General features: G+C 40.8%; 1 protein-coding gene across 1 annotated transcript in view; it reads right to left on the bottom strand.

Moving 5' to 3' along the window:
* Nucleotides 1-17096, bottom strand: part of sorcs3 (sortilin related VPS10 domain containing receptor 3) — a 314383-nt gene that overhangs the window by 150822 nt on the left and 146465 nt on the right. The window contains exon 3 of the mRNA XM_049571881.1: nucleotides 7523-7622. Coding sequence (XP_049427838.1) covers nucleotides 7523-7622 — 100 coding nt within the window. The remainder of the gene's footprint in view (nucleotides 1-7522; nucleotides 7623-17096) is intronic.

Here is a 17096-nt window from a genome sequence, read left to right as displayed (position 1 = left end):
TCTATGGCTTCAAGTTTTCATAGATCCTTGAATCTGACCTGTCTTCCTCGCCTGTGTTTTCATTTTCAGATGTTTTTTTCTGGAGAAATAATAAGTCTGCATACTGAACACTGAAAACAATCTCCTTCACTCCAATATCTCGAGCATAAAAACTAAAATAAACATGTTATTTTGATTCACAGACTCTATTTCTAAATGTCACTGTGTCTTGCTACTTTGTTTCACATGTTTTAAAACAAGATTATGTAACTACGGCAACTGTGGCGATGTGCAGCTGTTAAAACTTAAGTTAATAACTTTTATGACAGAAAATAACTTTTATATTTGCTTATACTGTCACTATATTTATACAACACTAGTTGAGACAGATAATCTGCAAACCAATCTTACACCGCTGCCTGATCTATTGCCTTGCAGTGCTTCTAACTGCATTACCGCACGTGAAGGAAAACAATCAGAGCCAATGAGTTTCTAACACAGCTGACAATTATGTCAACCGTACTGTTTGGCTGTAAAATAATACTGTTGGTCCAGCCAGTTGCAGGTGCTTGGCTGACATTGGTTGACTTTTTCCAAAATAGCAGCCAGGTCACAAGTGTTCTTATTCAACAGCTAAACAGTACACTAAAATACATCTCTGAAAAGAGAAGTAGGCAATGCAGTAACAGAACCTTGATTCATATTGATCAGTGCTAACTAGTTTGACCACAATTTTTAAGCAGTGATTGACATCTTTGAGTCGGCTCTACCTGGTTGTTTTTGGTGTGATGTACTAGATTTTAGCAGAAGCCATTAGAGGCAGTAGGAGGGGCGGAGGGACGTGTTTTCTTTTCTTACAGACTGTCTCTGTCATGTACTTTTTTTTCAGAATACAGTGACAGTTTCAGTAAACATAACACAAAGATATCTAGCTTCACAACAACATATGACACTGTGAATAATCTCACTGTAAAAACGCAGTAAAGAGCTGGCAGCACAGATGCCAGCAATATACTGTAATTTTACAGCATCCATACTGTTAAACAATTCCACAGTCTATTACTGTGATTATCTGGATTTACAATAACATTCAGTTTAGGGTGTTACTTTAAATCCTAAAAATGTATTGTAGAAAGGCACAGGCACAATAATTTAGCAGTTTAGAGATTATCCAAAATATCAGTCTTCAATGCAGTTCACATTATAACTTTATTATGCTGTGGGCTACAAACATGTGCTTAAAATATGCATTTTAATGAATATTATGCGTAGTTAGCAATAAAAACTTAAAGAGATTGAAATGAAATACATTTATTTAAAGAGGCAGTGTCACCATAAATGCTGCCATGACACCAAGAAATGAGCCCAAACAAAACAAGTCAGCTTGTCAGAGACTTCCCCTAACCGTCATCGATACTTGATTTTTTGAGGCCGATGTCGATATTAGAAGTAAAAAAACTCCAATAACAAGAATGTCTTTACTCAGATGCAGATCATTATATTAGCGTTACCAAAATGAATCAACAAACGCCCATAAATAAAGACGAACTGAACCACTCGAGTCTCTGTCTCACTGACAAATGACATTAAAACCAGCTCCACAGCCGGTTGAGCATCAGTTTGATATCATTTTACAGGAATACAGTACCATAGTGTTGGAGATTGACCATAAATTAACAGCAACTGCTTACAGTGTAAAATTGCAGGGTGGCCAGAACCAGAACTCTAAATGCACAATAAGGTCCCTCTGCAACTTTTATGTGTGCAAATAAGCAACAGCTTTGCAAACAAGTTGTTTCAAAGACATCTTAATTATAGACTTATGGAGTGGAACCAGAATTGAAAGCAACATGTCTCCTGTTGATGCACTGTATGTTTCACCTCTTAGACAAAGACTACTGAAATATTTATATCAAGATATACTGTAGCACTGGCCAAACAAGCTGCGATGTAACCAATGAGGGCATTTGTGCACCATCAATTTACGTCCACTACAAGTGGTCCACTGTCAGGCTCAGATTGTAACTCTAAGTGTCTGACAACATTATGTAAAGGAAAGCGAGGCAGAAAAAGAGTAAGACAATTTTTCTTTACCCAGACAGACTGAAATCATCATTGCCAAGCCCATCAGACTCCATCTATATAAACAGTAATTCAATGATTGAAAAACACTCTTTATTTAGAGTAAAAATGAACACTAAACTCGCAAAAGCTGTCTTGGCTTATCTTTTTACTGTTCTAACAATTACCAGCTCTGGCTTCATGAAAATAAAATCACCTTAATTCACCCAGCTGGATGTGAAAATATTCTGTCTCTGTATGCACTGATATTTATGCTGAAGCTGTCTGGTAGGTTTGGCAATGGTGATTTGGGGGCTGTTTCTGCTTAAAGAAAAAAATTGATCCTTTCCATTATGATGTAAAACACTTAGAATAACAATCTGAGCCTGTCAGTGGCAAAAACAAGCACTTTTAGGGGACACAAAATGACAGTGCACAAATGCTCGTATGGTTCCATTGCAGCCTGTTTTACAGCTGGAGGCTGCAGTGCTTTAGTTCTGAACTCATCCATTAAAAAAACAAAAATGATGTCCTCAATAATCACTAAAGCCTAGTTCACATTACACGATTTTCACCGCAATTTTGACGTCGCAGAGGATCTTGAGAGCCACCTTGGGTCGGAGGTGAGTCGGCAGATAGTCTGCCACGACAAGTCCTCATGTGTGAACAAGCCTACGAGCAAGTTGCCCCCTCGTCTGCGACTGGGCCTGGATATCTGGCATGCTAGAAAACTGGAGAAGTCTTACATGACTGACAAAGAGCATCAGCCAATGAGAGGCGGGATGCTGTACGTCCCACGTCAGCACACAGGAGGATGGAAGAAATGTGAGGAGGACAAGCCGCAGCGTTGCCAGGTCTGCTTATTAGCCGCGACTTTGGGCTTGTTTCTAAAGTGGAGTTGCTTATTTGGGCTTGCTCTCTAAATGTCATCTTCCTCTATATATATATCCATCTAATAACTTATTTAAATACATGGTAGTATGTCAGACTGCAGTCACTTCTCTTGGGCTTGTTTCCATAGCCTGGGTTGTTTCTCTCCCAAGATCTGGCAACACTGACCAGCCGGCTGGCAAGCAACAACAACAATGGCAGCGTCCACAGGATCACGGGTAGGGTGTTGTGTTTGGACCCAGGATAATAAAGAATATCCATGACTTTACGATGTGTTCTCTCCAAGTTTGGTGACGCCACCATGCTATCTGGGGTTCTGTCGGCGAGGGCTCGGTGGAGAAATCTTGTGGTGTGCACACACAGGTCGTGACACAGTTGGCGAGACTCCTGCTGACAGAAACACATGTCGCCAGCTATGAACACTCAAAAGATTACGATATTCTCTGCAACGCAAAATCAGGGTGAAAACCGTGTAATGTGAACTAGCCTTTAGACACAAAATTATGCGAAAATAAGGCCCAGGTTGAAAAATACCAATGTTACCCTCTCAGTTAGTGAACATTAGCTGCTATAAACTACAGTACTGGACATACCAGACCGAGTAAAGATGCTATTTATGGAATCAACTTTTCATTTACAAAAGGAAAATTATATTATTTCTTCCTTTGAAAAGTTTGTCTACCCTCAGGTGCTAATCACATCATCCTTTTTGTACTGTAAGAAAATTTTTTAATATGTTTAATTGTTTTTAATATATTAGTTAGTGGTTGCTAATTGATTGTGACGGCAGACCCAGACGTACTCCCTTGCCCTTGAGATAGAGAAACTTTTAAAAGAATGACTTGTTATTGCCACTGATTGTCTTTAATTGTCATGTCAAGCCCCCCATAAAACTATAATGTTAATATCTCCAGCTCTGCGTTACCAGAAGAACACATCAGTTTAACGCTGTGTAAACTTCATCTCCTCCATATGCATACAATCTGCTGTAACTGTCAGTAGAATGCTAATAAGGGCTGGGTCAATTAGTATTTTTTATGTGATACTGTTTTTCTTCCTTTAAAGCTGTTGACTGGGAACATACTGATATGGAAACAGCCTTGGGGCAGTTTGCTCTACAGATAGAGACGAGAACTGAGCTGCTTACAGCACTCTGACCTCTTGGCTACGATTCCACTTTATCAAATTGTTGCTCGGAGCACCAGATGACTGGAGTTCACCACTTGAGGGCAAATCAGATTTACTGTCTGACTGTGAGTTGGGAATCACAGTACAGAAAAGTGAAGGGATTCAGAATGCTTCCAGTGCGTGGACCTATACAGTACGTGATGTAGGAGTGAGCACAATCTTTCAAGGGATCAGTTATCTGCACAATTCAATTCAGCTAATGTGAGCTGGATATGAATTTTTCATAACAGGAAGGTTCTCAGACTATTATTTCATTAAATCAAATTAACAGAAAACTGAGGCAGATGGTAGAAAATTCAGTGCAATACTGATCAGTTAACTAAATTCTTAGGATGTCAGAAAAAATAAAAGAAATGAAAAGTAACTGACAGAACTCTCGGGCAGATTAAAGACGTTGGCAGATGGTTGGCAGCTGGCAATGCGCAAACTTTTTTTTCTGTCTCATTTTTCTGGCCTGAAATCCTTAAAATTCTACATTTGGTGTAGACAAATTCTTATGCAGGAGGAACATAATGTCCAGCATGTCCAGATAAACTACCATGAATTCTCAAATACAAGGTAACATGCAAATACTGAACAGGTAAAAGAGGTCAGGTAATAGTATTTGATAAGGTGTGGAATTACCTTTATGTTTTGTCATTGCTCACATAGGAAATTCAACATAAAGTCAAATTCAGCAGCACTTATTCCCTCTGAAGAACAACAGAGTCGCGTCATACTCACCACTCAGCTGCTCTGAGTCTCAGAAATATTGTTTTCAATCACTACATAAGTCCAGTGTCTTCCACTTTTCTGTTTCTTTAAGTTGGTGTTAAGCTGCTGTGAATGAAAGTCAAGACCTTCTCCAGTTATTTCAAATCAAAAGCCTCAAGAAAAAAGGGCACCTGCAATCTGAATAGATGCTCTCAAAAAAGACAGTTTGTTCAGTCCAACAGTACGTCTTTGTCAAGTAGTACTCAAGATATAAAACTAAGGGAGCACTTGATCATCACAGTATAACACCACATCAGTTAAACTTCAGGGATATCAATCTGTCTATTTAGGCAGCACAAATGATTGTGGATCAATTTCACCTGCTTTGGTGCAAGTGAAAGTGACAACAGGTGCAATGGAGAGGCAAAAGCAAGACAACCCCCGAAAAGGGAGTGGTTTTACATGTGGTGGCCACTGTTGCTCTCTCCTTATCCTTCCTGACTGATTCTTCTTTAGTGTTGTGTCCTTGTCACTACTGGTAGCATGAGGTGGTACCTGCAGCCCAATCAGGTAGCACAGGTAGTCCAGCTCACATCCATACGTGCAGTCACAAGAGAGTTTCCTGTGTCTCCCAGCACAGTCTCAAGAGCATGGAGGAGATACCAGGAGACTCTCTGTTACATGAGGAGAGCTAGACAGAGCCGTAGAAGGGCAAGTATCTGCTCCTTTGTGTGAGGAGAACAGGAGGAGCACTGCCAGAGCCCTACAAAATGACCTCCAGCAGGCTACCGATCCAGGGTCTAGGAGGAGATCCCCCAGGACACCATCCGCCTAATCATCAGGAGCATGCCCACGCATTGTAAGGAGTGCATACAGGCACGCAGGGGCTGTACACACTACAGAATCACATTATGAGTTGCCGTGGTGAAATTAATGCATGTTGGATCAGCCTGTGATTTCATTTTTATTTACTTTGATTTTCGGTGTCGTTTGAATCCAGCCGTCTGTGGGTAGATGATTTTGGTTTCCATTGGCTATTGTTAGATCATTTTTTTCTCAACAAATTTTACAACGTACATCAGTTAAGATTTTCAACTTGAATAATTTCTACATCAAGATCTGATTAATGATTCAAGTGTTATTTTTTTTTGAGCAGTGAATGTTTCAATCCCCAGATATAGCTGAAGAGTGAGCAATCCTTGCTTTCACTCTACTCTCTGGAAGACCTACGAGCAGCTGTTGACCCAGACCCAGACCCAGGGTGAGTCTGAGTGAGACGGAGGCAGCCGCCCAGAGGACGAGAAAATTTGCCTGGTCACGCTCCAAAATGACGTTATCTTCTGCCTTCTGCTTGTAAGCAGTCAATTTACAGCTCACAGCAACTGAACACAATACAGCGTCACGCTTTTGTTTGATATCTAGTGTCGGCAAAAAACGTGCTGTCGTTAGCAAAGGGAGCACAAATTAGCTCAGAAGGCTAAATTAGCTGTTTTTTACTATATAATTGCAATGTCAGTCACCCTAAATGTCCCGCCAAACCCCGTGCAAACTCTCAAATTCCCTAGATTCAACTAACATATATAGCCCGCTGGGTAACCAGTTGAACCCCGACTCATGATAGGGATTGGGGATTGCAATTATTTTCCATGTACGAGGAATTCCCAGTAAGCGTGGGTCATAAGCTTGCACTGATTAATTCCCTGCCCTTTGTACATACATAATAGTAAAATGAATGCCATCACACTATTTTTTTATTATTATTATCCAGTGTTGACACAGATCAGGACACAGGTTAAAGTGCAGCCACACAATTTGGTAAAAAAGACATTTTAAAGTCTACAGTAGAATCCTCTTTAAACTCCGCTCCGTTTCTGTTTCATTTGCCTGTAGCGTGCGTATGCGCAATGACGTGAGGCATTACGTGGTATTGGATTGGTCATAGGCTGTACTTGCCGATACCTGATACCGCATTTTAGGCAGTACTGGAGCATTTCCAATACTGGTATCGGTATCGGTACAACTCTGTTAGTTAGGTCCTTGAATCGGCCTCGCTGGAGTTAGTCACAGCCCTGGCGGAGCGCAGAGAAAACGATCAAACTTGACTATCTAGAGGAAGTAAAATTTGAACACAAAACTCAGAATGATGCTTAACTGAAAAAAAGGTCATCTGTGTATAAAGGTGTAGACCTAATGTTAAACGGTCACAATTGTACTTGTAAATCATCCCTCCGGGACCTTTTGGGACCATCTGTTAAGTGTGCAGATGCGCTTTTTAACTTGAGATTGTTTTTGCTTTTTCCCACACAACTGATATCACATGTACACAAAGCATCAAGTCTATTTGAAGTTGAAGCTTTAAATGTACCTGTGCAGGAAGTATAAGTTATACTGATGGTATCATAATCGCAATCAAAAAACTGCAACATGGAAGAGGTTGAAGATAATGAGTAAAAGACAACAGTATTCTGTTACAGAAAAAAAGTTTGACATGACTGCTGTTGTACTGGAAGTAGTGATGCGGGACTGTATATTATCCTGGATTCAACAACGGTCTGTGTCTCACATGAGCCTGTTTAAAAGATTTCCTGGTTCTCCCTGCAGTTGAGGCCAGTATTTGAGAATTTACAATGTATGGGCATTTTAAAGAAGAGAAAACACATCTGGAGAACCCACACAGAAACTGAAAAATAAATGACTTGCAACATCTCACCTTTCTCTTGTTAGTCGGGCAGACGTACAGGTAACTCAGGACGGTCTTGGATCCCACTTTGTCATTCATCCTCTCGTACGTGGAGCCGTAGTCAGTAGATCTGAATGAGAGGAAATAAAGGGAAACATTATAGCAGATAAACATGACAAGAAAAACGCAGTGAAAGTTTGCTGACAATCTAATGGGTAAACAAACAGTCTAAAGATTACTGAGACCCGGCACGATTCATGTTAAATGATATTGATTCTGCAGTGATGAAAAAGAATGCAATATTACACCCTACGGTGAAAACAGCAAGCAGATGCAGGCTGGTACTGTACGAATACAGTTACTGTGTGCGAGAGTAAAACCTCTGGCAATAGAACAAGGGAAGGTTAACCAATCATCTATAGCTGCCAACGAAAACGAACCATTCGGAAATGTCTGGGGACCCAGCACCGTAAATAATTAATTCTCTACCAATGACTACTATGAAATAAAATATGACGAGTGCAAAAACGTGGATGTTCCTGAACCCATGGGCTTTAATAATTTAGCAGTGGGAATGAGCCTGTTAGCCAGCCTAGTCCCTAGAAACTCCACATGAATCCATCATCACTAGTAACTACCAAACCTGCCTTCCAGTAGAATATTACAGCATTTACAGGGGCTGTATTGGCATTTTCTTTTTTTCTGTGAAAGCTGCATTCATGCGGCCAGGATTTTCAAATATTTCTCTCAGTGGGGACAGCAGCACCCACCCACAACTGTGACATAACTCCCATTCGGATTCGCAGTCTACTTCATAGCGTTATGAGGAAAGTGAAGATGATACCTATTTCAGTGTTTGTCCTTTTTTTAGTCGGAGCCCGCTGCTTGTGCTCCTTCAGCGGGAATGGGGTTTCGGTGAAATTGCAAAGAGATTTCTCTCATTCAAATTCATTCCAGAATGCCTCTGAGATACACAGTAGTCGCTATGATCACAAAGCACAATAATGAGTCAGACAGACGGCATCATTTCCACAGCGTATTCGAGTGGAGGTGTGGGGAGAAGTGCTGCACTGAGAATGATCCTGATTTGAAGGAGGGGCAGTGAACTATACCGCTGGCCTCTGTGTAACACTGTTGGAGCCTCCTGAGAGGAGACTTCATAAATAACATAGAAACATATGTTGTTTTTGGCATGACATGGATGAGCGCAAGGCGTGCCTTCATCATCTAGTCACCATAATGCATATGGTTAGACCTCTTTAATGGAAAGAGGGGATATCTTTGGCGCAGACAGCAGGGAGATGTCAGCACTCAGATGTAAGCCAAGATTAAAGACTCATAATACCTTGCACAAGAGAGCTAATCAATGTGTGAAGGAAAATGGGTCGCTGACATTAATATGTTACTTGATTTATACTTGGCGAGGCTAAAATGATGTCTGGTCATGTGAAGTGAGTACCTGACTGTTTTTGTTCTTTGTGTTTCTTATTGTTCTGCTCAGTTGACCAAAAAAGAAAAGTGATTCACAAAACAAAAAGTATATACTAGGGCTGCCCCCTAATAGTCGACCAAACGTTAGTCAACTATAAAGGTCTTTAGTCGGAAAAATGTCGTTGGTCGCTTAATTGCACAAAATTAATTCTTGAAAAAATAAATTAAAAAAACAAGCAAACATGAAACTATCAGCAGCTGCATCTCGTCAAATAAATCAAAACCTATATGACTGGACAATGTGGGAATTTTAATTTGAAAGGACAGACACAGGAAGAGGCTACGCTCAGCAGTCAGACAGGAGTCACGTTACAAACCAATCACAGCCAACAGATATCTTTCCCTTCTTCTGTAAATATTCAGTCTGATAAATATGGAAAAGTTGATCATGTTAGTGCAGGGCTACCCAGAGCTTTACATCTGTCCCACAGACGATAGGTCTACACACTTATAAACAGCACCTGGAAGAAGATCAGCTCTGCACTCAGGATTTCAGGTAAATAGGCTACACAATGCTTGGCAACCTTAGATGCAACCTGCCGCCATTGAAACCTGGCACAAAAAAGGCACAAGAGCAGCAGCTAGCGCCGGACCTCACGTTTTCCAGGCGGTCAAAGACGCAGCACGTGTACAGCCTCTAATTTGCAGGGCTGGCACCTGCGGTTATTCCACAGGCTAGTTAATAACATGTCGGGCAGGAAATCCAAAGTGTGGGATCATTTTGAGAAGGTGAAGGACGAACCCAAGGTGATATGTAAACTCATCTTCATTGGTCGACTACAAACATGACGTATCATCTGAAACATGGAAGTAGCTACATGCCCATTAGCCACTTAGCACAATCATTACTGCTTTGCCGACAGCGTCATTAACAGGCGGCTCGCTCAGTGTGTGATGTGCACTTGTAGATAAAATATAGGCCTATATTAATGAAGGTTCATTAGTACGGTTTGTATTTCTCTGTAATGTAGCACAGTGTTAACAATGTTACTGATACTATTCTTTCTCATACCTTCAACTCAAACCATTGTGTTGCCCTGCCCAAAATATATCATTTAATAATTAAATCAGTATCATAAACGTGCGGGAAACTAGTCAACTAATGGCCCTAAATGACAACTACTGGTGGACTAGGACAATTCTTAGTCGGGGGCAGCCCTAGTATATACTTACTCAATATAAATTCATCACCTGCACACAGTTTAATTCAGTACAATACAATAGTCCTGTAATAAATATCACATTCTGATGCAGACAATATTCTTATACTACTCAGTGTAAGAGGTTAAAGTCTCCGTGAAATGGAAGTCAGAGCGTCTTTAGTTTCTGTTGTGTCACATATTTCCCACTGCAACTGAATAAATGAGTGGTGTACAGCTACAACAGGAACTTAAATCAAATCCTCTGCATTTGATTGGATTGTGACTGTTGACTCCACACGCACCTCTACCGTTGGATCAGGAAGAGTAGGAGGGAGAGATGAATGAATTAGACCTCTGCCACATTGTTTTGGAAATAAAAACAAAGGTTTAGCCCACTGATATCCAAACAAACATCTCCTCCTATCCCTCTTGATACTGCTGTGATTAGCTTCTGTAACCCACAAACCGTGAAGTGTGGTTTTGTATGACTGATTTGGCGAGTCTTGTTTGATAGGATGAATTTTTGTAAACACTCCTGAGTGTAGGATGAGTCATCAAACATTTAAACCTGTTTAAACTGGTTTTACAGAAAGAGAAAAGAGATGGGTTAGGATTAGAGATACGTAATCAATAAACACAGGGCAACAGGATTAAAACTGGGCAAATGTAATTTTAATTTCAGGTGGACTTTACAGTGTTGAGCTCCAGGGTTATCTACTCACTGTACAGCTAAGAACACATCTGTAAATTAAATTCACAACTTTACATAAAAGCCCAATCGATGTCAATTATCAACTATAATGCCTGATAAATAGAATTAAGTTTCCCACAATCAAATTTAGACAAACTGAGCGTCTTTATTACGGGCTTAGAGAGCATTCAAAGCCAAATGTGGCCTGCCCTTGTCCCTCTAATCAAGTTAAGTCTTCAGGAACTGACAAGCCCAATTTGACCTGAGCTGTACTTTTAAGCATTCTCAGTGATGCAGAGAGGATTATCCATGCTAATATTTCATTGTACGTTAATTACTGCAGTGCCTTGTTTCAATAAAAAAGGCCTAATGCTTCTTTTGTCTTTAAAAAACATGCAATACAGGCTTTGAACATGAAGTTAAAGATGGCGGCACACTTGTATTAAGTTTAAGTTCAGATTTTACAGATTAATCTAAGGACTATGGATTCTAGTTTTGAATTATATTAGGATGTGAAAATTCACTTCTGCAAATGCCCTGTCCTCTGTATCCTTCTGTCCACACATGGCATCAGAAAAAGTCCTATTAGTGTAAAAAACCCTGTCTTAAACTTCTGCATGGCAACAAGAATAGGCAGGATGTAACATTTATTTTGGCTGATATCCAGTCAGACAGGAAGCTGTCTGGAGAGAGGCATTTCTGCCTATTTGCTCGCTGCAAAAAAAGAGATGCCGGTTTGGTGTGACCGCTGTGTGAAACCTGTCATTATCTCACAGCAGAGCGTACAGTTTTGGGGTTTGATTCTCTCAGCCTTACGAGCTCTATCTGAGAGTGAAGCTTTAGTGGAATAATATGATGGTTCCTTATTTCAGCCCTGTTCCTACGAACACCGACAGAGCTTTCTAGTCAGCAGCCCAGCATGGATTTACGTCTACGTGTTCTGGTGCCAATGTCGAGAGTAATGTGCCCACTATGTACAGAGGTGGAAATTAAGGGCAGTCTATAAGGGTGGGATTGGTGGGAATGAAATACGTCAGACTATCCTGCAGGAGGCTGTAGTTTACGTCCCATCACAGACCTCTAATTAACGTAAGAGCATAAAAAACAGTTAAAAAGAAAACAATAAAACATGAGCAACAGCAGACCTTAAAAACACACAATATCCCAAACACTAGACAGAGCCAGTTGAGACAAAGGCTAATTTGAATAAGTACATCTTCAGCTGCTTTTTAAAGGCGTCAGCAGAGACCGCATGTCTCAACTCAATCGCAAGAACAAATGTTGGCATAGTACATTTCTGGAAATGACAGATATATTTTCAGTTGAATGCAGTGCATCAACATATGCCAACATTTTCTCCTGACGATTGAGCCGTATGCCTATAGGAGGAGTGTTCCACAGTGTCGCGGCCGCCACTTCAAAGGAACAATCACCATTTGTCTGCAGTCACGAGGGACAACCAATAAGCCCTGGTGAGAAGACTTAAGTGACCTACTGGTGATATAAGGATGCAGGTCAGAGCGCATGACCATGCAGGGCTCGATTTCTTTTCATATACATCCTGAATTTAAAGGAAGGCACTGTATAAAACATAAAATGGGTGTGATGTGAATTGTACTGCTGGACCTGGTCAACAGCACTGCAGCAGCACTATGGACCAATTGTACAGTCCAGGGATGACTTGCAAAGGCAGGGGAAAAAGGCAGGGCCAGAGTGGAATAAACATTAATTACTAAATGACTTTAAGGTCCAGTGTGGAAGATTCAGGGGGATTTAGTCGTGTCCAGCAGTGAGGACTGCAGATTGTAACCAGTTGAAACTTCAGAGTAGAATTCCTTCATTCTTCAGGGGGTTTTTAGTGGGAGCTGATTATCCACAGAGGTCTCTTTCTTTCCAGAACAACCAGACCTGGTGATTTGAGCTGGTAAAAACACTGAATGAAGCACTTTCAGGTTAAAAAAAAAAAAAAAAAAAGTATTTTTTTCTGTTGCCGCTGGTTGGGGGAGGGCGTCTGACTATAATGGCTGACAGGAAACAAAGAAATTGCAAATGGCCATCTCGTCCATTCTGAGATACTGTAGAAACATGACGATGCAACATCTGTGCATCTTTGTATATGAGGACCTGCTCTGTATGTAGAATGTAATTCAATGAGTCAAATGTTACTCTAAAGCTGCTTTTACACTGCAACACAGTAACTCTCCGCCTCCAGTATTTTCAATGAGGGGAAAGCAGCTGAGGGGGAGCGGTTTGCAACATGGTAGTAAGGGTATGAAGCAGGTGCTACCTACGTGGATGCACACAGATTTTGCCCTGCTGTGCTGAGTTTACGGTATTGAACTGCTGGTGTTTGTCGCCTGGCTCTGGCCGATCAAATAGTGGGCATAACGATAGCAGAAAGCAGAGAAGATGGAGGAGCTGATGATGTTTTCCATAAACCAATACATTTAAATATTTATGAAAGTCTGAAAGAAAGGAACAAACCTCCTCTTTAAATTCTCATGTGATTACATTTGTCTGAGCCTCGCTGTTCTGTCGCCACTTTCTCATCAGCAGAGTCCACGGAAACACTTGTTTACCCTTGTTTTCTCTGGTCACCATGTGCAAAGACTTGAAGAGGCAAAAATTGTACAAATGGAGAGCAGACAGAAAAAATTACTGCCACTTTCTTCAGTGTTTTATATATTTTCAATTTGAAGCAAAACATCAGTATGCTTTTTGCAAAAAAAAAAAAAAAAAGGAAAAGAAAAGCAACCTGTTTCGATTTCTGTTGAGACAAGCACTTTGTGAGCTTTCTAGTGGAATTAATGGCTGTTTCAGCCTTGTGGTGAAAGACAGAAATATTTTTGTGACCATCAGTAAAAGAGATTAAGGCAGATTTGAATCAGGATGTTTCATCAGGCTCTCTTGAGTGGAAGATTTTCTCTATAAGTCTGTGACCATGAAACAGACTTACCACACTGGTAATATGATGTTGATGGAGGTATGGTATATAAAGAGCATAATCAATTGCAGAATGCATTCAGTGGCTACCTCTATAACTTTTACATGAATCTGCCTTCAAGTAGTTTAACTGAAGAATGACATTTATACATTTGCAAAGTATATTCCCTTGAAATTAAATAAATTAAAAAATACCTAAATCGTATGTGTATCTACACAGTCACAAAGTGGAGGTTTCTTTTTGTTTCCATATGTGAAGTCCTCTATTTTTTCAGGGAGCCACATAGAGAGAGATATAGCGCAGTGCACTGTGTGTGAACATCAAATGAATGGGAAAAAAAAGCAGACAGAAATTGCATTAGGGAATGTTTGTGAGGTTTTGCCAGATGTCTGCCAGTAAAGCAGAACAATCCAGCGTTGGTGTACAAAACTGTTGACCATGCTCTGGGGAAAAACAAGCCAAGCACTTCAAAGACTGAGCGATGAAAATTCCAGCTAAATCATCTTAGTTTCTCAAGCTCAAACAAAGCACATCACCCTGAAGCATACAGGGATTTAAGAGAAATGAATTCTGTTGCAATATTGTTCCGAGGAAAACAAAAGGTTACTGATCTAACTCTTCTCAGTGTAAACCTGACTCTGGCATGCTGCTGAACAAAAACTGTTTGTGAATGCAAGCGCAGACGAAACAGCGAAGAGACACAATGAGAACAGAAAACACCAAATCAATATTCATCAGGGGTCCGAAGATGAAAGCATCATCAGGTGGTTGTCGGAGTTGAACTGAAGCAGCAACTCAATTGTCTGTCCTCAGAAAGAGACTCACACAGAGACGCAAGAGGCTCAGAGAGCAAGAGAGATGGAGAAAGGAAAGGTTTCTTAGCAGAGAACCCTGCGGCAAAATCAAGCCTGAAGACTCTGAACACTCGCTGACTGATGCGCATGAAAAACACTCTCAGCACTGGTGAACCGAAGCGTTCTATGCAGTGCTGAGGGGTCAGAGGTAGAGACGCTTGAACGCGTTGCAGACATTTCCACTGCAATTGTCTGAATTGTTGCAGTCTTTTGTTCCAGGAACACACTCTAGGGGGATGACAAAGCCAATTCTGCTCCAGCCACAGGTCCTCGACACAAGCCTGCTCTCTGGATAGAATCCAGGGAACTTTGGGTGACCAGGAAAAGAACTAAACAGAGCTGTCGCCTGAACAAAGCGCCTGAGAGTTCGATGACAAAGTATGAGAGAGTAGAATTGGGCAAGCTGAAAAGCTTCTTATTAACCTTCATTTACCCAGCAAAGGGCTCGTTGAGCATCTCTCTACAGAGCCGGGTTTAAATTCTGCGCAGTTTGTGTCCTTTTCATGTTCGAGAGGGTTTTCTCCAGCTGCTCTGGTGTTATCCCACTCTAACGATAAGCTAAATTTGAACGTCCTCACTGAGCACTGATTCTATGATTTGCCTGAGAAACTATGGCCCTTTTCCTAGGACACTTGTACTCCCTAGGGACCTCTGGTAATTTAGTAAGTAGTAAGTAAGTAAGTAAGTAAAAATTCCACCACAGATTACCAATTACCTACCATATTTTGTGATGATATCAGTCCTGTGCAAATTGGCATCTCAGTGATTTGGGATCTTTTTTAGGTTGTCTGTTTTCTCCATGCCTTGTTTCTGTCTCTTTTGAGGGTGAGAATTACGGACAATGCATTGACATTAATTAAAGGTTTTGACAGCATTTTGGGTGCAGGGGGCTCATCTCGCTTGGGGAACCATTCGCAGCAAATGCAAGTTCAAAGAAGAGCAAAATCTTAAAAGTTGATGAGATGGATAACTTTTAAAAGAAAATAAAGACGTTACCATTGTATATCACTGCTAATACTGCTGTGTGGTGTTTCTGTGTAGTGTAAAGTGGAGTTACAAATGACTTTGCATCATATCTGAAAGGATAATGTCAGTAAATTCAAGTAAAATACAGACATGGTTTGTACTAAATGCGAATGTGGCATATGAAACATTGATGTGGGGGTAATTTCTAACTCACATGAGGTCCCTGGGTAATGCTACACTCGTGTGAACAGTGTCAAGGTTAAACTGGGCATAAAGTTGTCGACAAGGAAAGGTTTTATTCATTTATTTATTTATTTTCTATGTTCTGTGCCAGTGGTTTAGCGTTACCAAAAAGGATAAATGTTAACTGCAGGTCTGTGACTAACAGCAAACTCTGTGTCCTGCTACATAACTAGGCATGAGTACCAATAGGCGACTCCATTTTGAATTCGGCTCCAAGTTTGTAAAATACCCTGATTCATTAAGCTCCACGTCAACAAATCCCTCATCAATTTTTTAATCATAGTCACTTCTATTTTGCCTCTTTCTGACACTACAGGCATCTATCAAGAAAGGGAAAAAAATGGGTGACATGTACAAACACGTGGTATGCCAGTGACACTGGGTGCGGTTACATGGTGGCTTCTCATACGGGATGAAATAAATCTGAATGAAATAATTCAGAATTAAAGTTTTTCCAGGTAGTTTACATGGGAAATACTCTGGTCCATGCAAGGTTTGCGGCAGGGAAGGTTTCTGATTGGAGAGGGGGCGGGGTGGATGTTACGTGTTTACCTTTACCAGAAGAAAACACTGTAGTCCTCGTTCTGGATAACAAGATCCTTGACGACGCCGTTCTTAGTGCCTTTTTCAGGCTTGTTTTGCTTATATTCTTGAAGGAGCAGTACGACAACAACCTTGTTCTGCTAATGCTTCGTCTGTTGAGGAGGAGAAGGGAGGTAGAAGGTCGAAGAAGAAAGATAGAAGGCTGTGCTTTGGTTAGTGTAACGTGTCACGTGCGCGCTATATACGTCATCGCGCCAGAAGGGCAAGGAAACGAGCATGCGCAGAAAGACCGGAATGAACTTAAAGAGGAATGAGTGTATACAAGTGCGAGAAATTCTTTCATTCGGAATTAGAAACGGAATATTCCAGCCCCTTACATCGTAATGAATTTTCAATCGCATTGGCCATTTTCACTCTGAATTAGGTGTTTACAAGATCACTTTTAATAGGAATGAACTTTCATTCCGAATGAAAAGGGAATTAAACTGTCCATGTAAACGCACTCACTGTTACTAACAAGACTAACAGGCTGAAAATTGAGTTTAGTTTACTTCTCTAACTGTAGCAAAACCCCACAGTTAGGAGATGTTTTCTTTTACAGCAAAAAGAAAAATGAGTCAAGACAGGGTTCATGATCATCACAGTGCAGTGACAAATATGTAGTGAAAGCCCAACAGCCCTTCAACACAGTAGAATCTCTGGGGTCTAGGTCTGATGCTGAGTGGGAGAA

This window comes from Epinephelus fuscoguttatus, linkage group LG3, assembly GCF_011397635.1.
Source record: "Epinephelus fuscoguttatus linkage group LG3, E.fuscoguttatus.final_Chr_v1".
NCBI classification, from domain to species: Eukaryota; Metazoa; Chordata; class Actinopteri; order Perciformes; family Serranidae; genus Epinephelus; species Epinephelus fuscoguttatus.
The sequence above is the reverse complement of the archived record's forward strand: the minus strand, read 5'-3'. Positions and strand labels throughout refer to the sequence as shown.